This window comes from Choloepus didactylus, chromosome 19, assembly GCF_015220235.1.
Source record: "Choloepus didactylus isolate mChoDid1 chromosome 19, mChoDid1.pri, whole genome shotgun sequence".
Lineage (NCBI taxonomy): Eukaryota > Metazoa > Chordata > Mammalia > Pilosa > Megalonychidae > Choloepus > Choloepus didactylus.
The window spans coordinates 27,250,995-27,277,710 of record NC_051325.1 but is presented as its reverse complement, the minus strand read 5'-3'; the positions used below and the strand labels follow the sequence as shown (position 1 = coordinate 27,277,710).

Below are 26,716 nucleotides of genomic sequence, written 5' to 3'. Positions count from 1 at the left end.
TGGTCACCCTGGCATGGCAGGAGGCTTCAAGGAGGGATGGGCTGGGCTGCTTATGTGACACAGATGCGACACCCAGCAAGCCAAATGGCCTTCCACCTCATTTCCACTGTGATCGAATGGGAACAGCGCTGCCTCCTGCACCCCTTCTGTGAGGAGTGAGTGTTACCACACACTCAGTGCTGTGAGCAGATCCCATTCAAATGGGGAGCACTGAAGGGAGTGTTCACTGTTATCACTTCTTATTGACCTCACTTGGCCCAGCAGGGGTGGGGGTGGGAAGAGAACAAAGCAGCAAAGCCCATAGGTTGTGGAGGCAGCCCGGAGAATGAAGACTCTGAACTGCATGCTGGACCAACAGGGAGCCAATGAAGTGACTGGAATTTTACAGCAATGCTTAGAAGTGATTAACCTGGTGAAATACAAGACGAGACTTCAGGGGCAGCTGGTTAGTTCAGATAGGGAAGGGAACAATAAACCAACCGTCTTGTTACCAAAAACATGCGGGCATTTGACAAGCATCGCAGAGGACAGAAATACTTTTTTAGCTTTCCCCGAAGTGATTTACATGTCTCCAAACACCACATTTAGGTTATTACTGTGAATTGTAACTAATAGAAATAGATAATTCATCAGCAAGTCTATTTCTGTGTCAGCAATCACACACCTGATTTTTAGGGTCCTTGAGGTTGAACATGATGGTGCGGTATTTACTCTTGTAGCGATTATCTGTAACTTGAAACAAGTTAAACATCTCCTTCTCAATGTGGAGGGCAGTTTTTCCCACTTCGTTTTCTGTCATGATCAAGTCTTCGCTGTCATTGACTCTGCATGGAATAAGAACAGTTGCATAAACCATCACATATTGCATGTCTCAAACACCAGGGCAATCTTGAAACTACCACTTTAAGTGAAAAAGCCGCAACTTTAATGATAAGAAATGAAGTAAAACAGCCCACCTTTTCCATAGAATCTCTTTTAAAGAACGTCGAATATTTTGCCGAATCTGTGAGTTTGGCTGTGACAGGGCAGGACCGTTGGCCACGAGCCGTCCTGGGCCTGGAGTGGCCACAGAGGCAGAAGCAGCCGCCCGCTTCATGACTGCTCCTCCCAGGGCAGGAGGGCCGGGCAGTTTCTTAGAAGCGGATGCCGCAGCGACAGGTGTCAGTCCTGACTGTTTGGCAGTTGGGGTGCTGCCCGCGGGAGGGGCTGCGAGCCACAGTCTCTTGGGCATGGAACCCTTGAAACCCAAGGGTGACTTTTTCATGGCCTGTTTGGCTGCTGACATGTGAACAAAAGAAGGTGACTTCTCCAGAACTAGTTTTCTGGGCAAGGAAGAAGGTGGTTTGCTGGCTATAGCACCTGAAGGAACCATTTTCTTGGACACTGCAACACTGGCTGTCATTTTCTCCTCAGGTCTTTTGTCCTTCATGGCTGCAAAGGAAACAAAATGCAAGGGCTCTTCAGGAAGAGAGTAAAGCATCAAGTGTGCTTTGTCACTTGAATTGTTAAAGCACTATGGTCCATCCTTCAACTAGCAAAAACTTAATAGGTACACTTATATGCAGTAAATTTAGAGAAAAGGACTTTTAAAATAATAGTAAACTTAGGAAAGAAGTATATTACGAGCTATCAGTAGTGTTTATGACAGTGACTACTTTAACTCTTATAAGAAGAAAATCGATTTTATATTAAAATAAACTTTAGACTTCAGCGAAAAAAGTCTAGTTATCAAAAGCTAGACTAGCTGTTGTTTTAAATCATGAGCTGTCTGAAGAACAAATTTCATATTATTCTAAAGAAACTAGAATTTTAATAATGAAGAATTTAAATGCCATTTAAAAAATGGAGTTTCAAAATATTTCAAAGAAAGGATAAAATGGGCAGATTTTCTTTAAACGCAAATTCACAATCCTGACGGAGCCCACGAGGCCTCCTAAGGACACAGCAGTGCCCCACTCTCCATACGATCGTGGGGTCACAGCTGTGCATTGGTTTATTCTCTTGGACAAAAGTCACTTGGACGCACAGAGAAAAAAATGAGCAAGCTTAATACCAATATGGGGAAAATCAATCCTATCATTACACTAAAAATTAGAGACAAAAATAAAGTGGTCCCGTTATGTAAGTGTTCCCAATTATAACCCTCAATTTGACTCATGGGGTCAGACAAGTAATAAACTAGTGCTTTTAATCCAAACAAGGACTGTTGTCAAAAGCTAAAACAAAGGCACACAAAACCCCTCAATGTGCACAAAAAACCTTATAACACCAGTACCTTTAAAAACATACCAGGCACACTGAACAACTGCTTAAACCCCAACCCTCTCTCTGTTAGGCCACCAGAACTCAGGTCTTCAGGAACCAAGGAAGACGAGCCCGAGGCCCACTGCAGCCCCACTCTGGCTCGTGTCCGACTGCAGCAGAGCCAGAGCACACAGAGGCCTGAACGCCGACGGCATTAGGGAGCTTGCTTCGGCACACCACGCGAGGGCAGGGGCAGAAGAGGAACAAGACGGATACGGGGCCACTTCCCGGCAAGTCCCCCAGGATTGCCTTGGAGGTGGCTGCAAGCATCACATGACAGACCAATGTTGGGGTCCCCAGAGCTACACTGGGAGGCGATCAGATCCCGCAAGGTGGGACAAACTGAATCGGCTTTCCCAGGGTGGGCCCTCTTCCCACATGCCCCCCATGAGCCCTAAAAACTCCCGAGCACCAGATGGGGAAATTCTTCCAACAGATGTTTCAGATCCCTTCCATTCTACCCAGGGAATAAAAAGTGTCACTGCTCTTCCCACCAATGTTCAAACTGTTCCCGATAAACCCAGCGGAAGGAATGAAAGCAAGGGCGAGGGATGATTTAAAGCCTGATCCAACAAACAGGGCCGCCAGGAGGCCTTCAGAACTCTCTAGAGGCCCGTGCAGGAGCCCGCCAGTCCCCAGCAGCCTGTAACCACGGCACTGCCCGTGGTGAGTGCATTCTGATTTACACACTAATTGGCACTGAAAGCCTGGGGCTTCAAGTTTTTTCACTTTATACTATAAAGTTCCTTAATTTTACAAAATTTGCAACAGTGCTATGGACCCAAAACTTCCAGCCCCAAGCAATCACGACTTCCCAAGATCCCTGTGCCCACCCCCCACCCCCCCACAGAGCAGCTGGCTCAAAGGCCACAACCGCCCCAGTGGTCACTACATCACAGAACACTGCATTCCTTTGGGAGCTGGGTTTTTAAATAAATTGCATTATAAAGCAATGACAATGTCAAAACAAAGATAGGGGTACACTAAGAACAAAGAAAAAACTTTTTACTACCCAGAAAACTTTATTTGTACATGTATTATTTCATCAGATCACATTTAAATAAATACTTAAGGAGTTACCATGTCCTTGGTATTCAAAAAAAAAATTTTTTTTAACAGTTAACCCTTAACTGGCAAAAACCACAGCATCTAACTTGAAGTACTTTTGGACTTAGGTCCAACAACTGAGAACCCTTTTCTTGGGGAAGGGATAGGGGCGGGAAGAGGAACAAAAGGTGCCTGCGGCACAGCGAGGTCAGTGCTGGAAGGCGAAGTCCAAGGCCCAGGGCCCAGAGCCAACCCAGGTTCCCGAGGCCCGGGACCCACCCACCAAGAGCACAGCCGTCAGGAGTCACAACAGGAACGGGCCAGTTGCAATTAAAATTGAGACCTAAAGCCAGGTCAGTCAGTGTCTTTTATAAATTTTGTTGAGTATATTTTACCAGTGTCTTAAAGTAACTCTAAAAGGCTGTCTAAGGTGCTTCCAGAAACTCCAATAAAATGCCTCGATTGTAACATATAGGACACCTGTGCGAAGGGACCTGAAAACAAATCTTTAGTGACTTTTAACATTTACACTGCTTCAGGTAACAGATACATGCTAGCTTCAAACTCCTCCAAATCCTGACCTGTAGACTAAGGAGTGTCCACCCAAGAGTGCACTACTTCTAATGGCTGAAGTTCTTCAAGTCAGTTCATTTTCCCCTTGATTCAGGACAAAACAAAGTCAAGATATGTTGCGGCCATTTCCAATACATGAGATTAAAATTACCTATTACCAAGAATGGGTGAATAGTAAATGAATATAACCTACTAATAAAGCAAATAAAAAGATATTTTGCAACATTAGCTGCTTCTGCCCTTTTAGTCAGCCTTCATTATTCCTGACCTACACCTCAGAGTTTATAAATTAGTACAGTTAAGTAAATAAAAGATTGTTCGGTAAAATTTTCTGAAATTGGTGGATTTCAATGGCAAGCTGGCTAAAATGTTCTTCTTTCAAAGGGAAGTCCTATCCCACAATTGCTACATTCCTGCCCCTCCCCGGCATGCCAGGCCTGGGTGAGGAGCACTGGGACTGCGGTGATGGGTGTGGACTGCAGACCAGCCCTGGCAAGGAGCTAAAAGCACTACCCTTGAGCAGAGCTAACGTTCACCTTGCAAGTTCTTCATCTAAATTCATTTTTAACGTTGTCATGTTGTGTATAAATGCATAGAAGGGCAAGGCGTAACTGAGCAACCAATCAAAAAAAAAAGCTATTCTAGAAAAACAGAAGCCTTCACACCTCCCCCCCGCCCCCCGCCCCCCGACAACTGAAGCTGGTTTGGAATGCTTTCGGGTTTGACAAAGACTACCCTGCATGGTGCTACCTTTTCTGGCTAGTCCACAATGATATTGTACTGGTAGCACTAAGCGCTAAAATGACTCAGTCAAAGACATGGAGATGCAATACACAAATTACCCAACAGCCCTACCCAGGGAACCAAAGGAGGTGACACACTGGAGCGTGTGCCGTATGTGCTACTCTCACTCAGTCTCCTTTAGCTTCCACAGGGACATCACTGCGGCCTGCTGGGGGGAGGCAAAGTGTTGCCCCAACTCCAGGTGCAGGAACTGACCCTGGAGAGCCAGCTTAAACCTCAACAGGTACTGGAGTAAAAGCCACTGGCCCCAGTGAGGCTGTTTTGCAGCGTCTGGCCACTTGCTTATCATGGAAACAGGTTGTTGGGGTTGAGCCTCGATGTGATCAGGAGGCCCTACACGGGGACCAGGAGCAGGCTCTCTGCTTGGCTCGTGTCCTGTGAGCACGAACCGAAGCTTCCTGTCCCACCTGCAGGCTGGCTGTGGCACTACAGCGTCACCAGGAGACACTGGTGGGCTGAGCCAGGGGGAGAAAAGGAGACAAAATACAGGTCTCCGGTAGAACTGTGCCGGATGTTAACTTGGACAGAACCTGTGTAAACTGCCTGCCTGCTCCAAGATAAACGTGACAGCAAGAGTGGGGTTAAAACATGGAGCACAAAGGGTTTGAAGCAGCCACACCCGACCCCACAGATACTGGGCTCTTGGTGATTGCTCCCACCAGACCTCTCCTCACAGGCAAACGAACTGGTGACAAGAATTGAGGGCTAATGCAGATGGCTGTATTACCTGTTGGTCCCCCCCCCCCCCAAACTATGGAGACAATTTACTTTAATCCCCAGGTATGATACTTTCAGTTACTGAGATGCCTAAGTGGGGGGGGGGGGGGGCACCGTCTAAGGAATCTGTGAGCAACTCTGGGAAGAAATTAGGATCTTTAAAAGTACTAACAATTGTCTGTAAAAGCCAAAACAAATCAAATAAAAAATGAATTTCTAGGGTGAAGATTAATGAATCAGAAATAGACTTTTTCAATGTGTGTACCAACTTGTAAAGGCCAAGTAAATGTGTAGATCCCAAATTAGAATGTGTGTGAGCCCTTTGGCAGAGTGTTCACAATAGATTGGCCACTTTTTGGGTATTGCGCCTTATTCAGGGGATGTGGGCACCTTAACTTCCCACTGTCACTCATCTCTAGCTCACACCCATTTCCCATTATGTCTTGACTCTGGTCACTAAGTGACACTAAGTCAACGACAACTTCATGTATTTCCTGTAATACGAACTTGCAACCAGGACTCCAAAGCAGTACTGGGGAGGAACTTGTGGAAGAAAATTCCGTTGGCTGTGACAGCGTTCTACTTTCTGGTATGACGTGTACAATAAAGGGTCCCACGTCAATCCTGCTTCTCCACTAGTGTGAAAAGTCATGGTGCCAGTAGCAAGAGAAACAATTTGGCTCTTGCTCCTCTCAATATTCAAGTGAATTAATATTTTCAAAGCCTAAATCAATGATTGCTTTTGTATCAGACAAAACCTGGATGAATTCCCAGTAACAGTCAAGGAAGCACTGCTGCTCCTCTGTGTAAACGATGTGACAAGTGTAACCACACACCTGCAGTTTCATATATGGTATTTTGAAAACTAAAGTAAAACCTGACTCTTGTTGGGCTGGCATTTGTAATGTACAAACAGCTGGCCCCAGCCCACGTGACACAAACCGCTGAGATGAATGTGGCGAGGGCCGCGGGGAAGCCAGGTGCCTCACTGCTCGTGCCCGTGCACCTGGTGTCACTGTGCGCTGGCCCAGCTGCAGGTGTCCCAGTGTGGCTGCCAGAACCAAAATTCATTTAGGGAGCTGCTGCTTTCCTGGGATCTCCCAAACGGGTAACAAGCACTCCGATTAATTAGGTTATGGTTTACTCAGCATTGTTTGTGCTAAAATGGTTTACTTCCTAAACCAACATGATAGGGGTATGTAAAATAATCTATTTTACCCTCCCCCACAACCCTCCCAATCCCACAGGGCCATACTCTGTAAAAAGGCCCAAAATGAAAAGCACTAGGTAGATACAATTAAGGAATATACAGCCAATTACCTTATTTTCTCTTCTTGCTGAACTCCTCCAGGTTTGCAGTAAATTAAAGTTGCCCCAACCTTCATTTAAATAAATGAATCAGAAATAGATTTTTTCAATGTGTGTACCAACTTCATTTAAATAAATGAAGGTGGCAAAAATTCTTATTAATCTTCTATGTTTGCATCTCTAATTTTTAGAAGCTAAGAATGTGCATGTTGATGTTACAGAAAACAAAAAAGGAATATTAACTATTTCACAATTTTATGCAAATATATCTGAAACTTGTTACCGTGTTGGAGGAATTATAGCCGGCTTCTTCAGTGACCACCTTTGGACTCTAACTGCCATCGATAACACCATCAAAGGAATGTTCCTATAGTATTAATCTTGAAAGAATATTAGAGTAGATCCTTATTTCCACAAGGTTACAAGGTTATTTCCACAAGGTTACACCTGAAGAGCAGGTGACTTTAGCAGGACCAATCCTGCTGGCCACCAACACCTCCCAGGTGGCCGAAGCACCAGGACCAAGGTGACAGCTCAGGGACAGGCCTGAGCCAGAACCACGGCCAGCGCTGCAGTGATCTCACCTCGCAGGTGGAATTCTCACAGGTGTGAAGCCTTTCCCTGATTTTCCGGACAATGGGCTATTCAAGGTTGTAAAGTAAAGCACTTCAAAATATAGAAAGATGCCCTTACTTATTGACAACCAAGAAAATTCCAGCTGTATGGATAAGGCTAATGGCTGTCAATCTAAATCCTTTATCAGAGTAGCTACTGAAGGTCTAGGTACTCAAGTTTTGATTTTCCTCTAATGGGGCGTAGGGGAGAGAGGGAGGGACTGGTTCAGATGTGCAAAATCTAACACCTGCTCCTCTCCAACCTCATTTTCATTACTACTGACAACTCTGGAAGAGACAGACACAAATGGCTTATGCAATTGTTAAGACACATCCCTCCCAGCTTTAAATCTCTAGTATTCCCAGGGAATTTGCTCATCTTATGCCTTCAGTGAACTATGCTTCTGGAGACACACTTGGTGCCACCAGCCATCTCCCTGGGGACCTGTATTCACCCAGCCTACCTCTCCACATTATGGGACTGTGCAGCACAAATGAACCACGGGTGTCTCTGGGTAAGAGGCGTAAGTATCTGGACTTGGGTTCAGAGGTGTTAGGGTTTTCCGTTTTAACTCCAAAAGCTAGGGGAACTGTAGCAATCTCACTTCTCCAGTCAAAATTTGTTCAAATCCCCAGTGCCTTAAGCAGCCTATTGAGCCTCTTACAGAGTCCAAAATACTAGGGAAGGAAGTGTGCCCATGGAGATAAATCCCCAATAAACTAGAGACATTTGCAAACAAATTTTGAGCCCTCTTTATGCCTTGACAATAATGGGAGTTGAACAAACAGTAGAAATAAAGAGAAAAATTATGGAAGAAACAGGATCTAAAAACACAAAAGAAACATCATAATCTTGGGGGGAAACAAAGTGCAAATTGTTTCCATTAAGCTAAAGATATTATACAGAAGAAAGTCTCACATCAATTTTAAAAAAACTAATCAGAAGAACAATTATGAGCATGTTTAATTATATCACCTTAACAACATTGACAATCTATCAATACTTTAATGGATCATACATCCTCCTTAAGAGAACAGCAGGAAAAAGCTTCTTACATATAAAGATCTTCCTCACTTAACACATTTCTCCCCCACATATATTTGCTGAAAAGTTGTACCTGCATCCACAACCCAAGGTCAGAACTAACGACTTGGGAAGGAAAGGAAATCTAGAGCATTTCCATGAGGCAGAAGTGGCAGCAGCATTTTGGCTAATTGCTGGTGGTTGTCACAAAGTACACGGAGCCGAAGGTGGACCAGCGTGGAACACTGACTTGAAAAGCTCCTAATAAGAACTGTTCCATCGTCAGCCTCAGGCCACATCTCGTCCCCCATCTCCCTGTAAAGTACGCCCCACAGCAGGCCAGGGAGGCAGGGAAAGGGCTCCTGGTGCAGATGCGGAGTTCTGGTGCACTCCATGCACGGCACCCCAGCCTCCTGTACCCAGGGAACACCCCCTGCTGCTGCAGAAGTGAAGTGACAGTTTGGGGAAGAGAGAGGTAGACGTGGTAACTTCTCCTCGCCAGTGCCGATTTCAGATATCTTATCAATGACCCTACTCTCCTCCCAATCATCTTTTGGGAAGATGACATTTCTGTTCTGGGATAACAAAAAACGAGAAGCAACTAGCTTAAAAGTATTTCCCTCATGCGTGCTATAAATTATGGCTATCCATCAATTTTAATTTTGATACAGATGTCCTGGGAAGGTTAATCAGTCATTAATCTCTCCTAACTTTCTGTCAACTGAGGCAGGCCAGCTTCAGTGAAGAGATGATGTGTTGGAAGTGAAGAAAAAGGGGAAAGGTGGAAAAGCTTCTCACTGACTGCCCCCACCCCCTTCCATCCCCCCCTTCCCCTCAAACATCGGGGGAGGTGAAAAGAAAGAACTTGAGGTTCCAGGGATTAGGACCATCCTTTGTCCCACGCTCCCCAACACCATTTCCCTTCTCCGATGTATGTGGCCTCCCGAGACTCCCCAGTTGGGGTTTCAGGGACAGCTTTCCAATTCTGTCGGACACAGTCTGAAATGAACTGAAGTGAGATTAACCACCCAATTATCTGTATTGTGGTTATAGTCCCAGTTTTGCTTTCCTTTATTGTTACATGCCTATAACCACCTTAAAGCATTTCAGCACAGTATTAAAACTCAACTGCTTCCCACCCATTTGCAGGTGGGTGATGTTTATTTGTAGGTATGTCCGTTACTTCTATAAAAGTGCTATTTTATAGCGGTGCCATAATTTGATGAAAATCCTAGAGCTGAAATTCTAGGCTCAAATAAGCTAAGGTGTAGAGACCCTTCACACGCAATTGGTTAATTCTGTTATTTAACAACTTACTTCTAAAATCTGAAACTTTGAAAATATTCCAGTAATGCTTTGCAATTTATTTGTGATTCCACTTCTTAAGTCTTGGTGCTGTTACATTCTCACAAGGAGTATTTGGTGACATGTATTTTCAACCATATACTTGATCCAGAGCCTGCTCTCATGAGCACCTCCTGTAGGTGATTTGTTAAAAGGCTGACTGGAGGCCGCAGTGCACTTTCAGAATACTGAATTTAGGGATATCCAACTTTTTGGGACTTTGAAAAAAGGTACCAAATGTACTATAGACTGAATAAAAAAAAGACTGAAAATCTTAAAATAATAGAAAAAGATGTGCCCTAGGGATCTTAAATTTCTAAAAATTTAACTTTGGAGCTTTAGGCTGAGAAGCTGGAACAAACAGAAAAGATTCAAGTGACATCTAACCTGGGATTTAAAATGTCTGTCTAAAGTATCTTAGTTTCTTCCAATAATGTGAAATTGGGGGTAGTCTAAGCATTTAAGAGAAGGGTGAGACAGCCAGTTATACCTAAAATATCAAACCTTACCTGCAGTGAGGACATTAAAAGTGTGGAAAGTACATCATACTCACTCACCTGGGTACTTACTAAGAAGGAGTAAAATGGGCCTTCAAAATTCAAATGGGTGTTTATGTGGGTGTGTCGTAGGTGAGCTAAACATGAAAAAATTCCTACCTGTCCACTCAAAAATAAATTTAACTCCTGAAAATCATGCATAAACTGAGTATCAGATCTAACCGGCACAAAGGGATTTCCGTAACATAAGAAAGAACCGATGATTATATGGACTGAAAGCAGATAATGTGGAAAAACTGCTAAAGCTAACAGGGCATACTAAAACTAACTGATGTTTGGACAACGATGAATTTTGAGTGCTCGGCAGTGTACCTATTAAATCCAATTTTGTTTTGAAGATAATATAAATACTTACCAGAGTCTGATAATGAAAACAGAGATTAAAGAGAGATCAATTATCAAGGTAAAACAGCAATGAGTTTGTACAGCTTTTTGAAAACAATGATGACAAGTCAAAACAGACTAAGGATGTATGTACAGGACCTCAGGAGGCATCTCAGATATGGGCATCTGCTTCATCCTGGGCGCATCAAGTGTTTACGACCAGAATAAAAACACGGCTAACAATCCTAATCCTGGACAGACCAAAGCGGATGGCTATCCAGAGGGAACGGGAAGGGTCCACGAGGCTAGCCCCTAGGTCATACATACATTTATACAACAGTGATGGCGAAAGAGCAGTAGTCTTTTCTGGCTTTACTGCATTGTAATTGTGATCGCTTGCCCAAGAAGGTGTGCTTTCAGAAGTTGTTTCCTTAATAAGTGCTTCATTCCTGGAAGGTGCCACCGCAGTCTTCTTCACAATGTTTTCTTTTTTGTCTGGAGCTGGTCTCTTGTGCACAGAAGAAATTTTAATGCCCGCCTGGATAATCAGTAAAATCATTAAGGTGGTCAGAAATTATATCTTAACTCCACTTCACCTCACAATAAGGGCAATGACAATGTCTACGGGGTCACTCTGAAGCCGCCCCCTTCCACCCCCATCCTGCTGACCTTGGGCACTGTGCTTTGCCAAGTAGTGCCTGACCTCACTGGCACACCCAGCTGGCCTTAGCATCCCAATGTGACAGCTGGGATCTCTACTATCTGAGTGACATGAAGGGCCTACAAACCTGTTGAGGTGCGAGGCAGCCAGCGCAACAAAAAAATGAGCTGCTTATGCCAGGCTCCTTGAAACAAGGGAGTGTGAGGAGAGCTCAGTGTCTGACACTGGGGGGATGGGGTTTGGAAAAAAGACAGGCACAAATGGTATCTTGGTATTATCAATTAAAAATGCAGAGGCTTAGGGATGGTGGCAAGGGCCCATGGCTTGCTCAGCACCTTCACTCTCTGTGCAGCAGCAGCTGCTTCTGTGGCTCCATGATTCAAAACAGCAGCCTCAGAAATAAAATCATCTAATGCCTAGATAAGCTTTCAAAAATAATCAAGAAATCTCCTCCAAACACCGCCAGTTGTGCTTTACTAGTCATATATGTAACGGAGGTTGAAGGGGTCAAGTCAACCTGAACTAAAACTCTAGGAAGTGTCTTCAAGTGTAGGACAAGTTTGTGATGTTTTAAAATTTCCTGGATTCCTACCCAAGCACACACAGGTGAAAATAAGACAATCTTGAGAGCTAGGTTTAGAGACTTGGCAAAAAGCAGTTTTGCTCATGAACCCACTTCTCCTGCCTGCCCAACTCCCCTTTCACCTGAACTACAATGAATACCAGCTCTTCTTGACAAGACTATGTATTAGTTATTGAATTCTTAAATTTTGCACGCAGCAGACATTGTCTACATTTGCTTTACTGCATTTATATTAAACCCTCAGCTAGAGGGAGAGAAAACATTAACACAATATATATTGCTTGTTTGTAATTCTGGTAAGAAAGTTGGTGAAAAAGAGTGAAGGTAAAAATAAAGGGGATATGATCTGCATTATATTTACAGCTGGTCCCTACATTCAACAAATAAACAAATGCTTTTTACATACATTCTTTTTTGCTTAAACTGGTTAAACAATTGGTTAACTTACCTGAATGCTACATTTTGGAAGACTGAGCTTTTCTGGTTTCATCTTGGTCTTTTCTTTAAGTTTGGGTTTTTGTTCTTTACCTGAACTTAGAAATTTCATGGTAGCTGCAGCATGTTTAAGAATACAGTCATTGCTGCAGTAAACCGAGTCAGGCTGTGCCACACGAGAACACCCAGGACCAACACACTTGGAGGCCCCGGGAGCCTCTATAACCTGCAGAATGAGACACGTGATTTCAAACAATGCACTTGCCATTTCTAGCAGTGAAATTACTTTGTAAAATCACTACTTATGTACTGCCATTACTGTTCTTAACCAAGAGGCACTAAGGGTATTTTAATATGATATATTTTACTGCTTATTCCAACTACATGACCTGATTTCCCATGCAAAAAATGTTCATATTCTTAACGGTCCTTTATGCCACCTGTGGTGGGCAGAATTCTGAGATGACCCCTGTTTCCCCACCCACCCCACTGTCCATACATCTGCTATAATCCCCTCCCCTTGAGTGTAAACAAGGCCTGGGAATAGGGTAAGATTTCACACCCATGATTAGGTTCCCTTACTAGGCAAAGGCACAAGGATTCTGCAGGTGTGATTAAGGTTCCAGATGAGTTAATGCTGAATCAAAGGGGCCACAGAAGTGGGATGGGGCGGGGCTTCTTGAAGGGAAAAGACCTCCATTGGGCTGGAAGAGGTGAGCTGCCACATGGCTAGTTGAGGGCAAGGTTGCCAGATAAAATACAGGATTGCCAATTAAATCTCAACTTCAGACAAATAATGAATAATTTTTTAGTATAAGAATGCTGCTAACACTACAAAGGGCATACAATTAACCTGAGGGAGTCCGGAAGCAGATCTTTCCCCAGGGGAACCTCCGACGAGCCCACAGCCCTACTCCTGAGGGGGAGCAGAGAACTGAGCCAGACTCACAACCCACAGAAACTGTGAGCTAGGGCAGTGTGTTGTTTATAACCTCAAGTTTGTGGTGATTTGTTATACAGCAATAATAAATGAATATTATCACCACAAGAGCTAAACTTGGTTGATTCTTTTTACAATTAATAATGTCTATTTTGATGATCGAGACTAAATACACATAAATGTTTCTCTGAAATGAACTTACACAAAATCTTTTTTTTTTCCAAATTGAATTGTTAAGGTAACTGTTTATCCTCCATAGGATCTAAGTTTTACTTCTAAGGCAGCCATCTCAGAGTCTCCCGCACACCCGATGCCTGAAGGACAGGCAGGCCGGCCGGGCCTGGCACCGCCACCAGCCCAGCTGACAGAGGAGGGGCAGAGCCCCTAGAGGGAAAACAGCCTCTGATCACAACTCCTCTCATGGGAACGAGAAAGGGAGAACTGTGAGGGCAGAACTGTGAGGGCAGGAGACGGTTCTCAACAGCAGAAGCTAAAGACACGTGGAAAGCACGATAAAGAATCATGGCCATGAAGGAACATAAAAACCATTTGTGAAGGAGAAATGAGCAACCAGAAGCTGTGAAAGCACAGAGAAGACATGAGGACAAGCACTAGTGAACAAGCACCAGAGAACGTCTGAGCCTTTACTGAAGGTCAGGTCAGTGGCAAATGGCCAGTCGCCTCAGGCGCCCATGCCGAGGCCCCCACTCTCCCCCGCTGAAATGGTCTGATCACCCCACATGTATCCACACTGCCCCCCCAGTACTTCTCAAAGTGAGGCACTAGCTGTCTCAAGATGGTATTATGTGGTATGGAGATGCATGTTTACTTCCATAATTTAAAATATAATTTTGTTACATACACTAAAATATATAACTCCCATCAGGCTCAAGATTTCATTAATATGAACACTTAAGGAGAGGTTAGTTACTAAAAGTGAGTCCATTTAATGAACAGTAAGTAAACAATAGCAGAGGAGACAAACACTGTTAAAAAAAAGGAAAAGTGTCTGATGCCACCAGGCATGGGACTGGAGGGAGGCCTGTGCTGAGGGCCCAGCAGCTTTTCTGCCAGAGCCCAGCACAAGGACACACCGCTTTTGGCAGTAAGACCTAACTTACTGTAAACAACTTCTGGTTTTGATGTCTCGACTGATAGTGAGTCTGAAATCCATAAGGTCAATCCATTCACATTTACCTCTGTAGGCAAAATACTTACAGGCTGAAATATCTTGAGTTTTTTGTTGCCACTTGGATGTGCACCTTTCTCAATTCTACCCTTAATTCCTTGGTCTTCACTAGATTTTTGTTCGACTGTTCCTATACTCGTAAACTCTGTGCCATCAGCATTTCCAGGGCTAAATTTAGTGTCCTGCTGATCTGTGTTTTCTGAATTCACCTCATCCTGCACTTGCAGAATGGTGCAATTGGGGCAGATATAATCTTCCCCATTCCTTTCCAAAAGCCTCCCTCGAGCCTCAGAAATGCCCACACAGTCGCCATGAAACCATTCTTCACACCGATCGCAGCAAATCATGAACCTGAAATTAGAAAGTAATGGCATTAGGAATGGGAAGTGAGAGCTAAATGTCAAATACTCAATTTCAGAAATATCAGTAAGTCAAATTAGTTTTAACTTCCTAATATGAAAAAAATGGAAGTATAGAGAATAGAGAAAGCACAATAAAGAACACCCATCTCTAGATTTTATTAACATGCAACCAAATTTGCTTGATCTTTTATTTTGACTGGAGCATTTTGAGAGTGAACTATTGGCTTCAAGGCATTCCACCTTTAGGTACTTTGGTATACTTCTCTACAAAGTAGCAACAATACACTTATCCCACCTAACAACCCAAACAGTGATTCCTTAATGCCACTCGGCACCCAATCCTAGTCAAAAGTTCTGAGTTGCCCCAAATGTCCACACTGGGGTCCAGTCAAAGCCTACCCACGCACTCTACCGAGACTCTTCAGTACGTGTCACTGTCCAGCATGGGCGCCAAAGCCGCAGAGAGCTAGGTGTAACCGGGGCCTGGGCATCATGCATGATTTCCTCTCACGCCCATCACCAACCTGACTGTGGGCAGCCGCACGCGCTAGTGGCTCCCGCAGTGGCAGCGTGGCCTTAGGCAGTCCCTAACAACGGCTTTCTTTTGTTTCTTTTTTGGCGGTGACATTTTATCTTTTGCAACTGAACAAATTATTCACCCAGCCCAACTTTCTACCTCTTTAAATGAAATAAAGTGAATGGGCAAGGTCTCGCTGTTCCCATCCCTCGGGACTCCTCGGCCCCGCCCCACGACGCACCTGTCCTGAGGCCGCCGGCACAGGCAGTACAGGGCGCTGGGGTCGTGGACCTCACGGTCTCGCCTGCGTCTCGTGGCGTCCCCAGGCTCTTCCTCCTCAGTTCCCTCAGACGCTTTCCCCTCCAGCCTGCTGGCTTGCTCGTCTCGTGCTGCCCGGGACACAGCTGCCCGACCGGGCCCGGGCTCCTGCTCCCCGGGCCGCGAGCTCTCCGCGGCGGGGCCGGCTTCAGCGCCAGCGGTCCCGGCGGGCGCCTCCTCCCGCCGCTTCTCCCGCAGGCGGCGCCGCGTCCCTCCCGGAGGCCTGTCGCGCGGCTCTCGTTCCCGCTTCCTCCGACGGCGAGTCTGCGGCTCTTGCAAAGTCGACCCACCGCTGTCACCGTCGGAGGTGTCATCGTTAACATCGCTGTCACCGTCGGAGGCGCCATCGTTGCCATCGCCTCCTTCGGCGTCTTCAGACGAGGCTGGCTGCTCCTCGACACACGTGCAACCAGACCCGGGACCGCTTTTCATCTCTGCGGCGCTGTCTACGCTCCCCTCAGACGCAGTTTCCGAATCCGTAACTGGACAAGATGTTGGCTCACTGGACTCTTCCAGGGAGACAGGAACGTTCCTTCTTCCTCTGCGTCTGACTGTGGTAAGAAATTCTTCCACTCTCTCCGTACGCCTCGGCTGCCTGCCACTGCGGCGCAAGGAGAGGCTTTGCTGCTGCTGCTGAGGCTGCTGTTCCAGAGAACCGACTTCAGCATCTCCTGCACCCTCTCGCTTCTTAATCCTGGTTCTTCGAAAACCCCATGTTTTCCTGAACTCCTTGCTTGTGGGTTTGATGGTCTTAGGCATTTCATCACTGCTTGGATCTCCTTTATCATCCATACCTAATGCTAAAATGTAATCAAATCATGACCGATGTTAATGAGCTTACATTTTTTGGTAAATGACCAATAAACCACTGAGCTATAAGATCACGCAACCTTTAATCACACACAAATGTCAATTTATGGATACTGATGAAATGGAGCAATATTCTACCTATGAAAAATGACATTTTACATTAAAAAACAAATCATCCTGACCAGTGCTTTCCCCAGTGTGGCATGTGAGATGATTCCAGGTGATTCATGAAGAAAATGTAATGTTTATTAGGCAAAGTATAGCCAGCAAACCAAATCTACAATTTCACCATTTTCCTGCTTAGGACAAGGCTTTACAACACATATAGTACAGAAAAATACAGAGGAAACATTAAGTAAGTAACAGACCAAGTGGTGCAAGAGCACAGCCAACACCGTGAAGGTCAGCCAGCTGTGTGCGCCGTGGCAGGCTGGCAATGGCCATGCATTTGTTGCCCATGCCTGCGTGCAGAGATGGCTCCTCCCCTCTCCCCTGGACCAGGCGGGTTCTGACCACAGAGCACAGCATTGTTGCCTGTGCTGATCCATGGCCTCGCCATCAAGAGAGCCCGATGCTCCTGTCTTGAGCTGTTAGAGCCCTGAGCTGCCGGCTTAAGAACTCCCACCACCCCGCCAGAGAGACCATGTGGAGAGGAAGAGGGGCCCAGCTGGCCCCAGCCTTTCTGCCATCCCCACCCAAGTGGCAGGCACAGGAGCAATGCTGTCTTGGCCCCTTCACAGTTGCTCAGCTGTCCGCTGAGTGCCAAGCGACCCTGGAGGACACCAAGTGGAGAGCAAACCACCCAGATTCGTGACCCACAAGTCCATAAGGTGTAAAATGGCCATGTCATTAAGGTGCTAAGATTTGGGGGAAGTTACTACGTAGCGATAGATAACTGGAACACTTAGAAAATACTGACCTAGGCAATAACTTTTAAGGTATATTTCTTCTCTCTATTCTCTCTTTTTCGCTTTCTTTCTAATAGATTATTAAAAGGTGTTTTGGAAACCTTTACTCTCCTTTGAAATGACAAAACCTGAAAAAGACAACATATACCTTAAAACTTCTTTTCCAAGGTGTCCAAGCTTCAACCACATTTAAATGCTAATGATGACACTGAATTTATACCATGTTCCATCCTAGAAGAATGGGTGGTATAGAATGAAACCCTAAAGAAAATAAAACATAGAAAGTTCAAACTCACTTGTAACCTAAATTTTTTGTTTTGTTGTTGTATTGTTTTTGCTTCCTACTAAAGGCTGTCACTGCACATTTTCTGCTCCAGCTCTGTAAATGCTGACGTGGAGGCAATCACTGCTCCCAGGTCACTCGGAAGCTTGAGGATGTACCTGAGACAGCACCTAGTGTGCTGGAGTGAGAACCACACCACTTCTTTGGTGACCTGAGGTGGCCCATCTTTGTCAAAGGGTGCAGTTGAACTAACTCAGGGTGGCCAACAACTATGGTAACAAGAGCTAAGCCAGGAAGTGTGGGTTCTGCTCTAGCTGGGTGATCTTGAGCAAGTTCACTCAGAATTGCTCTTATTCATCAGGCAATGTTGATCTCAAAAGGTTGCAAGCTTTGAATGTGATAAATAATATGAAAATATGAAAACCTCCTGAAAAACAGACATGCTCTTTCCAAATACATCTGGTTAGAGCTGATATATTAAACTGTGCTACATGGCTTACAATTGTTTATTCATTCTTTCCAGAGATTTTACTTTTAGGAAAACAACAGTGTCTCTACTTGTGCAAACCAACTTGCAGCAAATCTGACAGCCACCTTAGAAGAGAGTCAAGTTCTAATTTTCACACATGTTGAATTTCCACTAAAGATGCAGGTAGCAAGGCCATGTTACTGTGGGTTCATAGCCTTGAAGGGCTCACAACAGCTGCCCCAAGAAGTGCCAGTGGGCATAAGCCCTTCCCCCACAGAGGGCCAGCCCTTCTGAGTCCCACAAGGTCAGGGAAAGAAACCCAATTCTCACCTCAGTGGGGACGGCTATCTGATAGAATTCTCCTCCGCAAAATACAATTCTCAAAGAAAAAATACACAATTAAATATTTATAAATATATATTAACAAATTAAAATAAATTTTATTAATAAAATAATGAATGCAAATTAATGCCATTTTAGAAAAAGAAAATAGGATGTCAAACCTATTAAGTTAAAATTTTGTTCAATATTACTGATACTTTACCTCCCCAACACACTGAAACCTTGGAGACTTTTTTCTGAAGTCCTAAATACTATGAAAATCCTGGCCAATGAAGTCACAAACAGCCAGGACTCAAGACATTGCTGATGTCAGTCACTGTTCACAAATAACAGGATTCCTGTTTTCGACAAGTCAGATTATCTACAGACTGCTCCAATGGAGTAAGCTCCTAAAAGAAAGTAAGGAAATGTTTTACAGATCTTAAGCAACCAGAGCTAAAACCACACATTGACAGATATATACTATGTATTCTACAAAGACACTGGGAAGTTAAAAAAAAAGAAAGAAAAAGAAACCAAACAAAAAACCACCCGCATGCCCCATGGAACACAATCTCTTTGTTTAAAGATGTCTACAAAGAACAGAAGATGCTAAGATACTAGTAGTATATTCTATGAAAGAAAGGGGCAAAAAGCCCAGAAGGGAGAGGGAAGTTTTGGGTGGCACACTGGTGGGAGGCAGGAGCTGAGGCAAAAGTTTTTTAGAAATCAGTAACTGAAAATCTTGCCAGTTACAACCCTCCTTTTGAGATGGACACAGCTCAATAAAATCTACCACAGAACAGAGACACTAGAACAAAAGGTGAAAAGGCTGAACAGCAAAACAGTATCTGTTATATATGAATGTCACTATGGAAAGTAGTGATGCAGATAGGCGGCCTTCAAAATAAAAAATACAAAAAATAGTTGTTAGCCTGTTGGTGTTACTGTTTTTTTTTTTTTTTTCTTTCAAATATTCTTAGTAGTGCAGTTGTACTACCAATAAAGAAGACAAAATTTATGATTATTAAACATCCCTGTGGACACTTTGTCTTCCTGTATTTAAAAGCCATTTTCTCCATCTGTACCCTCATTTAAATAGCCATGCCTGGTTTAAGCGCTCCCTGACAATGCCCTTGTTTCTAGCTGGGTCCTCAATCTGATCTTTTCTGATCTTTTACCACCCATCCCCCAAGCCCCGCTCTCCCAGCCAGAGCCCCACATCTCACCTCCTCCTCTGCCTTACTCCAACTGCCTTCCCTCTAACTGTTATCTCCCAGGGTGACCACAGAACAAAGAGCACAAACATTCTTAGCTCCTTTTAAAGAGACAGTGAACACAAGGCTCCAGCAGTGCCTTCCAATTGTCCAGTGTCACTGACTGCCAAATGACCCCAGTATGGCCACACCATCTCTTCATTGTGCTAAACCTATCCTCAAAATGACCGTGCCAAAGTCAGAAACTTCTCAGAAGAAACTGGAAATAAACTTTACCTTGGTATTTCACAACACCAAGCATTTATAAAAGCAATTAAGATGTCCTCAGGATTGGAAATCACTTTTTAAAATTAAGTTTATATATTAATCTGAAAAATCAATGTTCCTAGGATTGAGTTCTGAATAATTAATCTGAAAGGAAGAGTATAATTATTTCTGTTAAGTGAAATGAGATAAAGTACAGATCAATTTAGGTAACTTGGTTCATTTAATTGTGACTATTTACTAGAGCAAATTAAATGGGAAATGTGGTCATAAAACTGTCATAAATCTACATGATTACATCCTATTAATAACAATTTATTCCCCAGAAAGGATGGGGAAGGTGGGTGGGCACACCTGAAACAGGCAAAGTGAGAAAACACAGCAGGTTAACACTGGATGATGCACTGAAATAATTTAAAATCATATTTTCTACATTTCTAAGTGCAGTTTTTTCCCAACTGCAAAGTGCTCCACTTCTTACTAGCTGGAAATAGGTTTTTAAAAAAGCATACAAGCTAACATTTTTCAAGTGCTCTCTTAACAGAACCTGCAGAGCAACCAACGTGCAACCAAGTGGCTGAGAAAGCAATGATTCAAAAACAGGATGCTCAGCTGATCTTTAAACTTCTCGAACCAGCAACTCTTTCAGACTTTCTGGTCTCAGGGCCCCTTTACACTTAAAATTGAGGACTTCAAAGAGCTTTTGTTTATATGGGATATATCTATCAATATTTTCAAAATGAAAAATTAAAAATATTTATTCGTTAAAAAATAAATCCACTACATGTTAACATTTTTTGTAATGAAAAATAATATTTCCCAAAATACTGAGTGCTAAGAGAACTACTGCTTTAGCATTTTTGCAAATCTCTGACTTAACAGAAGACAGCTGGGTTTTCCTCTCTGCTTCTGCATTCAATTAGCTGCCATGTGTCATCTTGGTGGAGATATATAAAGAACGTCCTGCCTTACAAAAAGAATCATAAGGAATGGGGATGAACATTTCAACGGTCTCTGCAGAAAATTGTGAATCTTTGATTTTCAACTGAAATCTCAGCAAGTAGCAGTTCCTTAAAGGGTTAGCTGCCACGCAGAATCTGATATTATGAACTTTTCATACCCAGTTACATTACAATCTACTGGACAGCCCTGCACTTTGAATGTATTTTTTACCTATGTGTGTGCCAGGCATTTGGAAAATGTGGTTCACAGAGTTTTGCAGTGATTCCAAATGTCAACACTGATCTCATTAGAAGTCTTAAGCATTGGGAAGCAGTTAAGTTCACAAGGGCAGATACAAGTTTGCAAAAATTCCAGTTTTCCCATGAAAGCCCCAATTTTATCATTAGCAACACATATGGTTGGTTGCTTTTTTTGAGACTCACGCCGTTCATTTTCAAGAAAACATCTGCCAAATCCCTAAGTCTGAGCAACTGTAGTTTGTCCGGAGGGTGTTATTTCAAAAGAATGGTGTTGTAAGGAGAGGGTAGTTCAGCTCACAACTCGAATAATCGCATAAGTGCTCCTACTGGGGACAACAGTCCCGGCCTCGGAATGCAGCGGAAGTGCTTTCTGGGCGTTTGCCATTTTACCACACAGGGTGTTAACTAGAAATGTATTTAAGGACTGAGATTTAATAAGATTACTAATTTTTACAGCTTCATCAGGGACATTCTGAAGGAAAACTGGGATTTTTTTAGACAATGGGAGCATGGCTTGAGGAGCAGAGTGTACACTTGGACGCCACTAACTTGCTATGCTTTTGCTCCACCTGTGCAAATGTCAACACGGTGAAAAAGGCCAGAAGGCTCTGACTTTACTATGAAAATGGTTTTGATCTTTTAGCCCTTACAAGGGCTCTGGGGACTCCACGTATCCATGGAACACACTTTGATAACTTCTGTAACATGCCATTTCTATAGGCTTGAGAACACACTGGCTATGGGCAATGCAATAGTATGTATCTATACTTCAGATACCAGAAGAGACTTTAAATGTTTCCTTCCACAAAACTGTTTTACAACAACCTCTGAATTTTCTTTTCAGCTTCCCCATCTTATCAAAATATTAATCTTCCAGAACTGAATTTCTTAAAAACAAAATATATCATTCATGTTATTAAAAAAAAGTTATACATGACCTTACAACCATCATAAATCTGAAGGCTCAACTTCTACAATTTTAATATGCTTACAGTGAATAATTGATGCATGACCACTCAAAGACTTTTAGTTCCACAAACTTAGGAAACAGATTTCTTAGTAATTGATCTTTAGAATACTTTAAAATATGATAAACTACCACAATGATTCCTATTTTCCCAGCATGGCAATCATGGGATCATAGCTATGGCTTTTCACCAAGAAGATAATAGACAAGGGAATGCTTTGCCCCACCCAGTGGCAAAACACTGTGCTTCCTCAAACCTCAATTATTTTCCCCTGAAATAATATTCAAAATTAGGAGTGGGGGATAAGGTAATAAAACAAAATGTAAAAATAAAAAAAATCTCCATGTAAGCATTTTAATTTCTAAACAATTTTAACCTGTCAGTCAGAAATTATACTCAATGCTAAAACAAAACTTGTTAAGTTTGGACTCAACGCAGAACTTTTGTCAATGTTGACAGGCTACGTCAAGGTTCACATGTATTTGTATTTTCTACTGAGGGTCTTCTGTATCGGTAACTCATCTCTTGTGGATGAGGAGATGCTGAGAAGATACCAAAAGTTCTTTAAGCTACTAACAGAAAGAAAGACAATCTTCCCAATAAAAAGACTCTACAAATAATTTTTATAATAGAAAAGTCACCAATGGGAATATGCTTAGAAATTTCAGACAACTCAAGACAGCCTGAAAGCAGGGGTGATGTTCTCTTTCAACCTGCAGTAGACGTTTTCCCCTACATGAAATGACAGCCCAGTCTGCTCTCCTTAACCCCACCCAACCCCAAAAGGTCTACAACTTACCTGCACTGTGCTTGTCCATGAACCAAACAAGGCACCTGCTACACAGAGAACAGACTTTGGTCCACAAAGCAAGCTAAGAAATCCAAATTTTCATTTATTCAAATTTTTACACAGAATATGACAGACGATGCAAATTCCATTTAGACCTTTTGAAACACCAATCACTCTCAGAAACGACAGTTATCTTTGCTTTACAAATACTTGGGAGATAAACAGCAATAACTTGTTACTTAAAATCTCCTCTAATGTGACCTTTGACAGGCTTCCCCCTTGTCTCTCAGTGAAAAAGAAAACATGCTCTCACACTGTCCTCGAGTGCAGTATTCTGCCAGCCTGCGTTTTCCTTAACAAAAGGGCCACTGCCTGGGCCTTGGTAGGTGATCATTTGAGTTACACAGACTGTTGTCCTCATTAAGAATTCTGCCTATGTGTTGAGGTGTGAAATGTTAATTACCTAAGGTCAACAGGGGGGCAACCGCCCTGACCGAGCAGACCACCAGCTGGCACGGACTGGGGGCTGGGCAGGCTGCAGGTCACCTCCCAGCACATGGAGGTGTGGGGGCTGCTGCTTCTTCCCAGCCTCCAGGTTCTCCCGGCTGTGAACTGGTAACTCTGTCCTCCAGGACATCCCCCCACCCCCTGACTTGTCACCCTGTTGCTTTTATAACCAATCTGGGTCGGTTTGGACTGGTTTCTACCACGTCCCTCTTGGCACTGCCTCCGTTCACTGGCTCATCCTTCTGTCTAATTTCTTGAAAAGCACAGGGTGGAGAAGCCCATCCCCTCACCGGAAGATCCAGCGAGAGGCAGTGACAACGAAAGGATAGTTCACAGCAAATGTCCAGGGCTGTTTCCTGTGCAAAACTGCTGCTCTCTCCCATTTGGGGACGTCATGAAAAAGGCCTAACTGGATCGCCCAAAGTTGGGGGGCCTTCCTCCCCAGAAGGCTCCCTGGACATGCTCCGGGCCTCCAATGGGTGGGGTATTTACAGCAACATCCTCACCTGTGAGAAAGAACCTCTACACTTTTCTCCCAAAACATGTTCATCACTGAGTCGATAAAAACAGTCCAAAGACAACGCCCCTCTTCCTAAAAGTCATCAGTTTTGCCAGGGTTAAAAGGGGTCAGGCTTCTGGGAGTTTAAACAAATTAATAAATTTGTTGATTAGGAAAGAGAATTCTTCAGCTTCCTCTGAATGTTTTTTTTTTTTTTTAATTCAGTTTTATTGAAATATATTCACACACCATACAGTCATCCATGGCATACAATCAACTGTTCACAGTATGATCATATAGTTATGCGTTCATCACCACAATCTATTTCTGAACATTTTCCTTACATCAGAAAGAATCAGAATAAGAATAAAAAATAAAAGTGAAAAGAGAATACCCAACCATCCCCCCATCCCACCCTATTTGTCATTTAGTTTTTACTCCCATTTTTCTACTGATTTTTTTTCAATTTTTTAACTTTGTTTATCAAAAAATTAAAAACAAACAGGCAAACAACAACCAAAAAAACCCCACAACATTTCAAACAAAGCAATGGATTAAGGAAAACAAATAACCTTAAATAACTACTTTGCTTCCAATATGTTCCTACCATACCCCAAGAAAATTAATAAACCATGTCCAAACAGAGGAGTAAGAAAAACAAATAATCTAAAATAACTACATTGCTTCCAACATGTTCGTACCATACCCCGAGAAAATTAACAACCCCTAAGAAAACAAAGGAATAAGAGGAAAAAAAAACCTAAAATAACTCTATTGCTTCCAACATGATCTTACTATATCCAAGAAAGTTTACAAACAATAATCATTCCTGAGCATTCCCATAACATTGAGATTACCCTCCATAGTTTATCTGTTCTTATTAGATTATCATTCCCACTCCACTAATTGGTATCTCTAGGTCCCCTACACTCTACAGTATAAAACATTGTACATTTTTCACAGAATTCACATTAGTGGTAACATACAATATCTCTCTTTTTGTGCCTGGCTTATTTTGCTCAGCATTATGTCTTTTTTTTTTTTTTTTTTTTTTTTTAATCTTCATTTTATTGAGATATATTCATATACCACGCAGTCATACAAAACAAATCGTACTTTCGATTGTTCACAGTACCATTACATAGTTGTACATTCATCACCCAAATCAATCCCTGACACCTTCATTAGCACACACACAAGAATAACAAGAATAATAATTAGAGTGAAAAGGAGCAATTGAAGTAAAAAAGAACACTGGGTACCTTTGTCTGTTTGTTTCCTTCCCCTATTTTTCTACTCATCCATCCATAAACTAGACAAAGTGGAGTGTGGTCCTTATGGCTTTCCCAATCCCCTTGTCACCCCTCATAAGCTACATTTTTATACAACTGTCTTCGAGATTCATGGGTTCTGGGTTGTAGTTTGATAGTTTCAGGTATCCACCACCAGCTACCCCAATTCTTTAGAACCTAAAAAGGGTTGTCTAAAGTGTGCATAAGAGTGCCCACCAGAGTGACCTCTCGGCTCCTTTTGGATTCTCTCTGCCACTGAAGCTTATTTCATTTCCTTTCACATCCCCCTTTTGGTCAAGAAGATGTTCTCCGTCCCACGATGCCAGGTCTACATTCCTCCCCGGGAGTCATATTCCATGTTGCCAGGGAGATTCACTCCCCTGGGTGTCTGATCCCACGTAGAGGGGAGGGCAGTGATTTCACCTTTCAAGTTGGCTTAGCTAGAGAGACAGGGCCACATCTGAGCAACAAAGAGGCATTTGGGAGGAGGCTCTTAGGCACAACCATAGGGAGGCCTAGCCTCTCCTTTGCAGCAACCGTCTTCCCAAGGGTAAAACCTGTGGTAGAGGGCTCAACCCATCAAACCACCAGTCCCCTATGTCTGTGGTCATGTTAGCAACCATGGAGGTGGGGTAGGCGAATACCCCTGCATTCTCCACAGGCTCCTCAAGGGGGCACTGCATCTTTTTTTTTTCCTTGTTTTTTTTTTTTTTTTTTAACTTTCCCTTCTTTTTTAAATCAACTGTATGAAAAAAAAAGTTAAAAAGAAAACAAACATACAATAAAAGAACATTTCCAAGAGACCATAACAAGGGAGTAAGAAAAAGACAACTAACCTAAAATAACTGCTTAACTTCCAACATGTTCCTACTTTACCCCAAGAAAGTTACCTAATATAGCAACATTTCTGTGAACTTGCTCCTACTATATCCATCAGAAATTAACAGACCATAGTCATTCCTGGGCATCCCCAGAACGTTAAATAGCTTATCTGTTCTTCTTGGATTATTGTTCCCCCTTCCTTAATTGCTCTCTACTGCTAATTCCCCTACATTCTACATTATAAGCCATTTGTTTTACATTTTTCAAAGTTCACATTAGTGGTAGCATATAATAATTCTCTTTTTGTGCCTGGCTTATTTCGCTCAGCATTATGTCTTCAAGGTTCATCCATGTTGTCATATGTTTCACCAGATCGTTCCTTCTTACTGCCGCGTAGTATTCCATCGTGTGTATATACCACATTTTATTTATCCACTCATCTGTTGAAGGACATTTGGGCTGTTTCCATCTTTTGGCAATTGTGAATAATGCTGCTATGAACATTGGCGTGCAGATATCTGTTCGTGTCACTGCTTTCCGATCTTCCGGGTATATACCGAGAAGTGCAATCGCTGGATCGAATGGTAACTCTATATCTAGTTTTCTAAGGAACTGCCAGACTGACTTCCAGAGTGGCTGAACCATTATACAGTCCCACCAACAGTGAATAAGAGTTCCAATTTCTCCACATCCCCTCCAGCATTTGTAGTTTCCTGTTTGTTTAATGGCAGCCATTCTAATCG

At 43.1% G+C, this 26,716-nt stretch overlaps 1 protein-coding gene across 1 annotated transcript; it reads right to left on the bottom strand.

Annotated features, from left to right (window-relative positions):
* Positions 1-9,233: 9,233 nt before the first annotated feature.
* LOC119515914 (death-inducer obliterator 1-like) lies at positions 9,234-18,818 on the bottom strand. The gene is given in 7 exon segments (XM_037812161.1): positions 9,234-10,877; positions 10,879-11,154; positions 12,309-12,521; positions 14,454-14,775; positions 15,545-16,421; positions 17,488-17,600; positions 18,636-18,818. Coding segments are annotated over 5 exon segments (1,728 nt in total). The 5' UTR covers positions 16,414-16,421; positions 17,488-17,600; positions 18,636-18,818; the 3' UTR covers positions 9,234-10,829.
* Between the last annotated feature and the right edge of the window lie 7,898 nt (positions 18,819-26,716).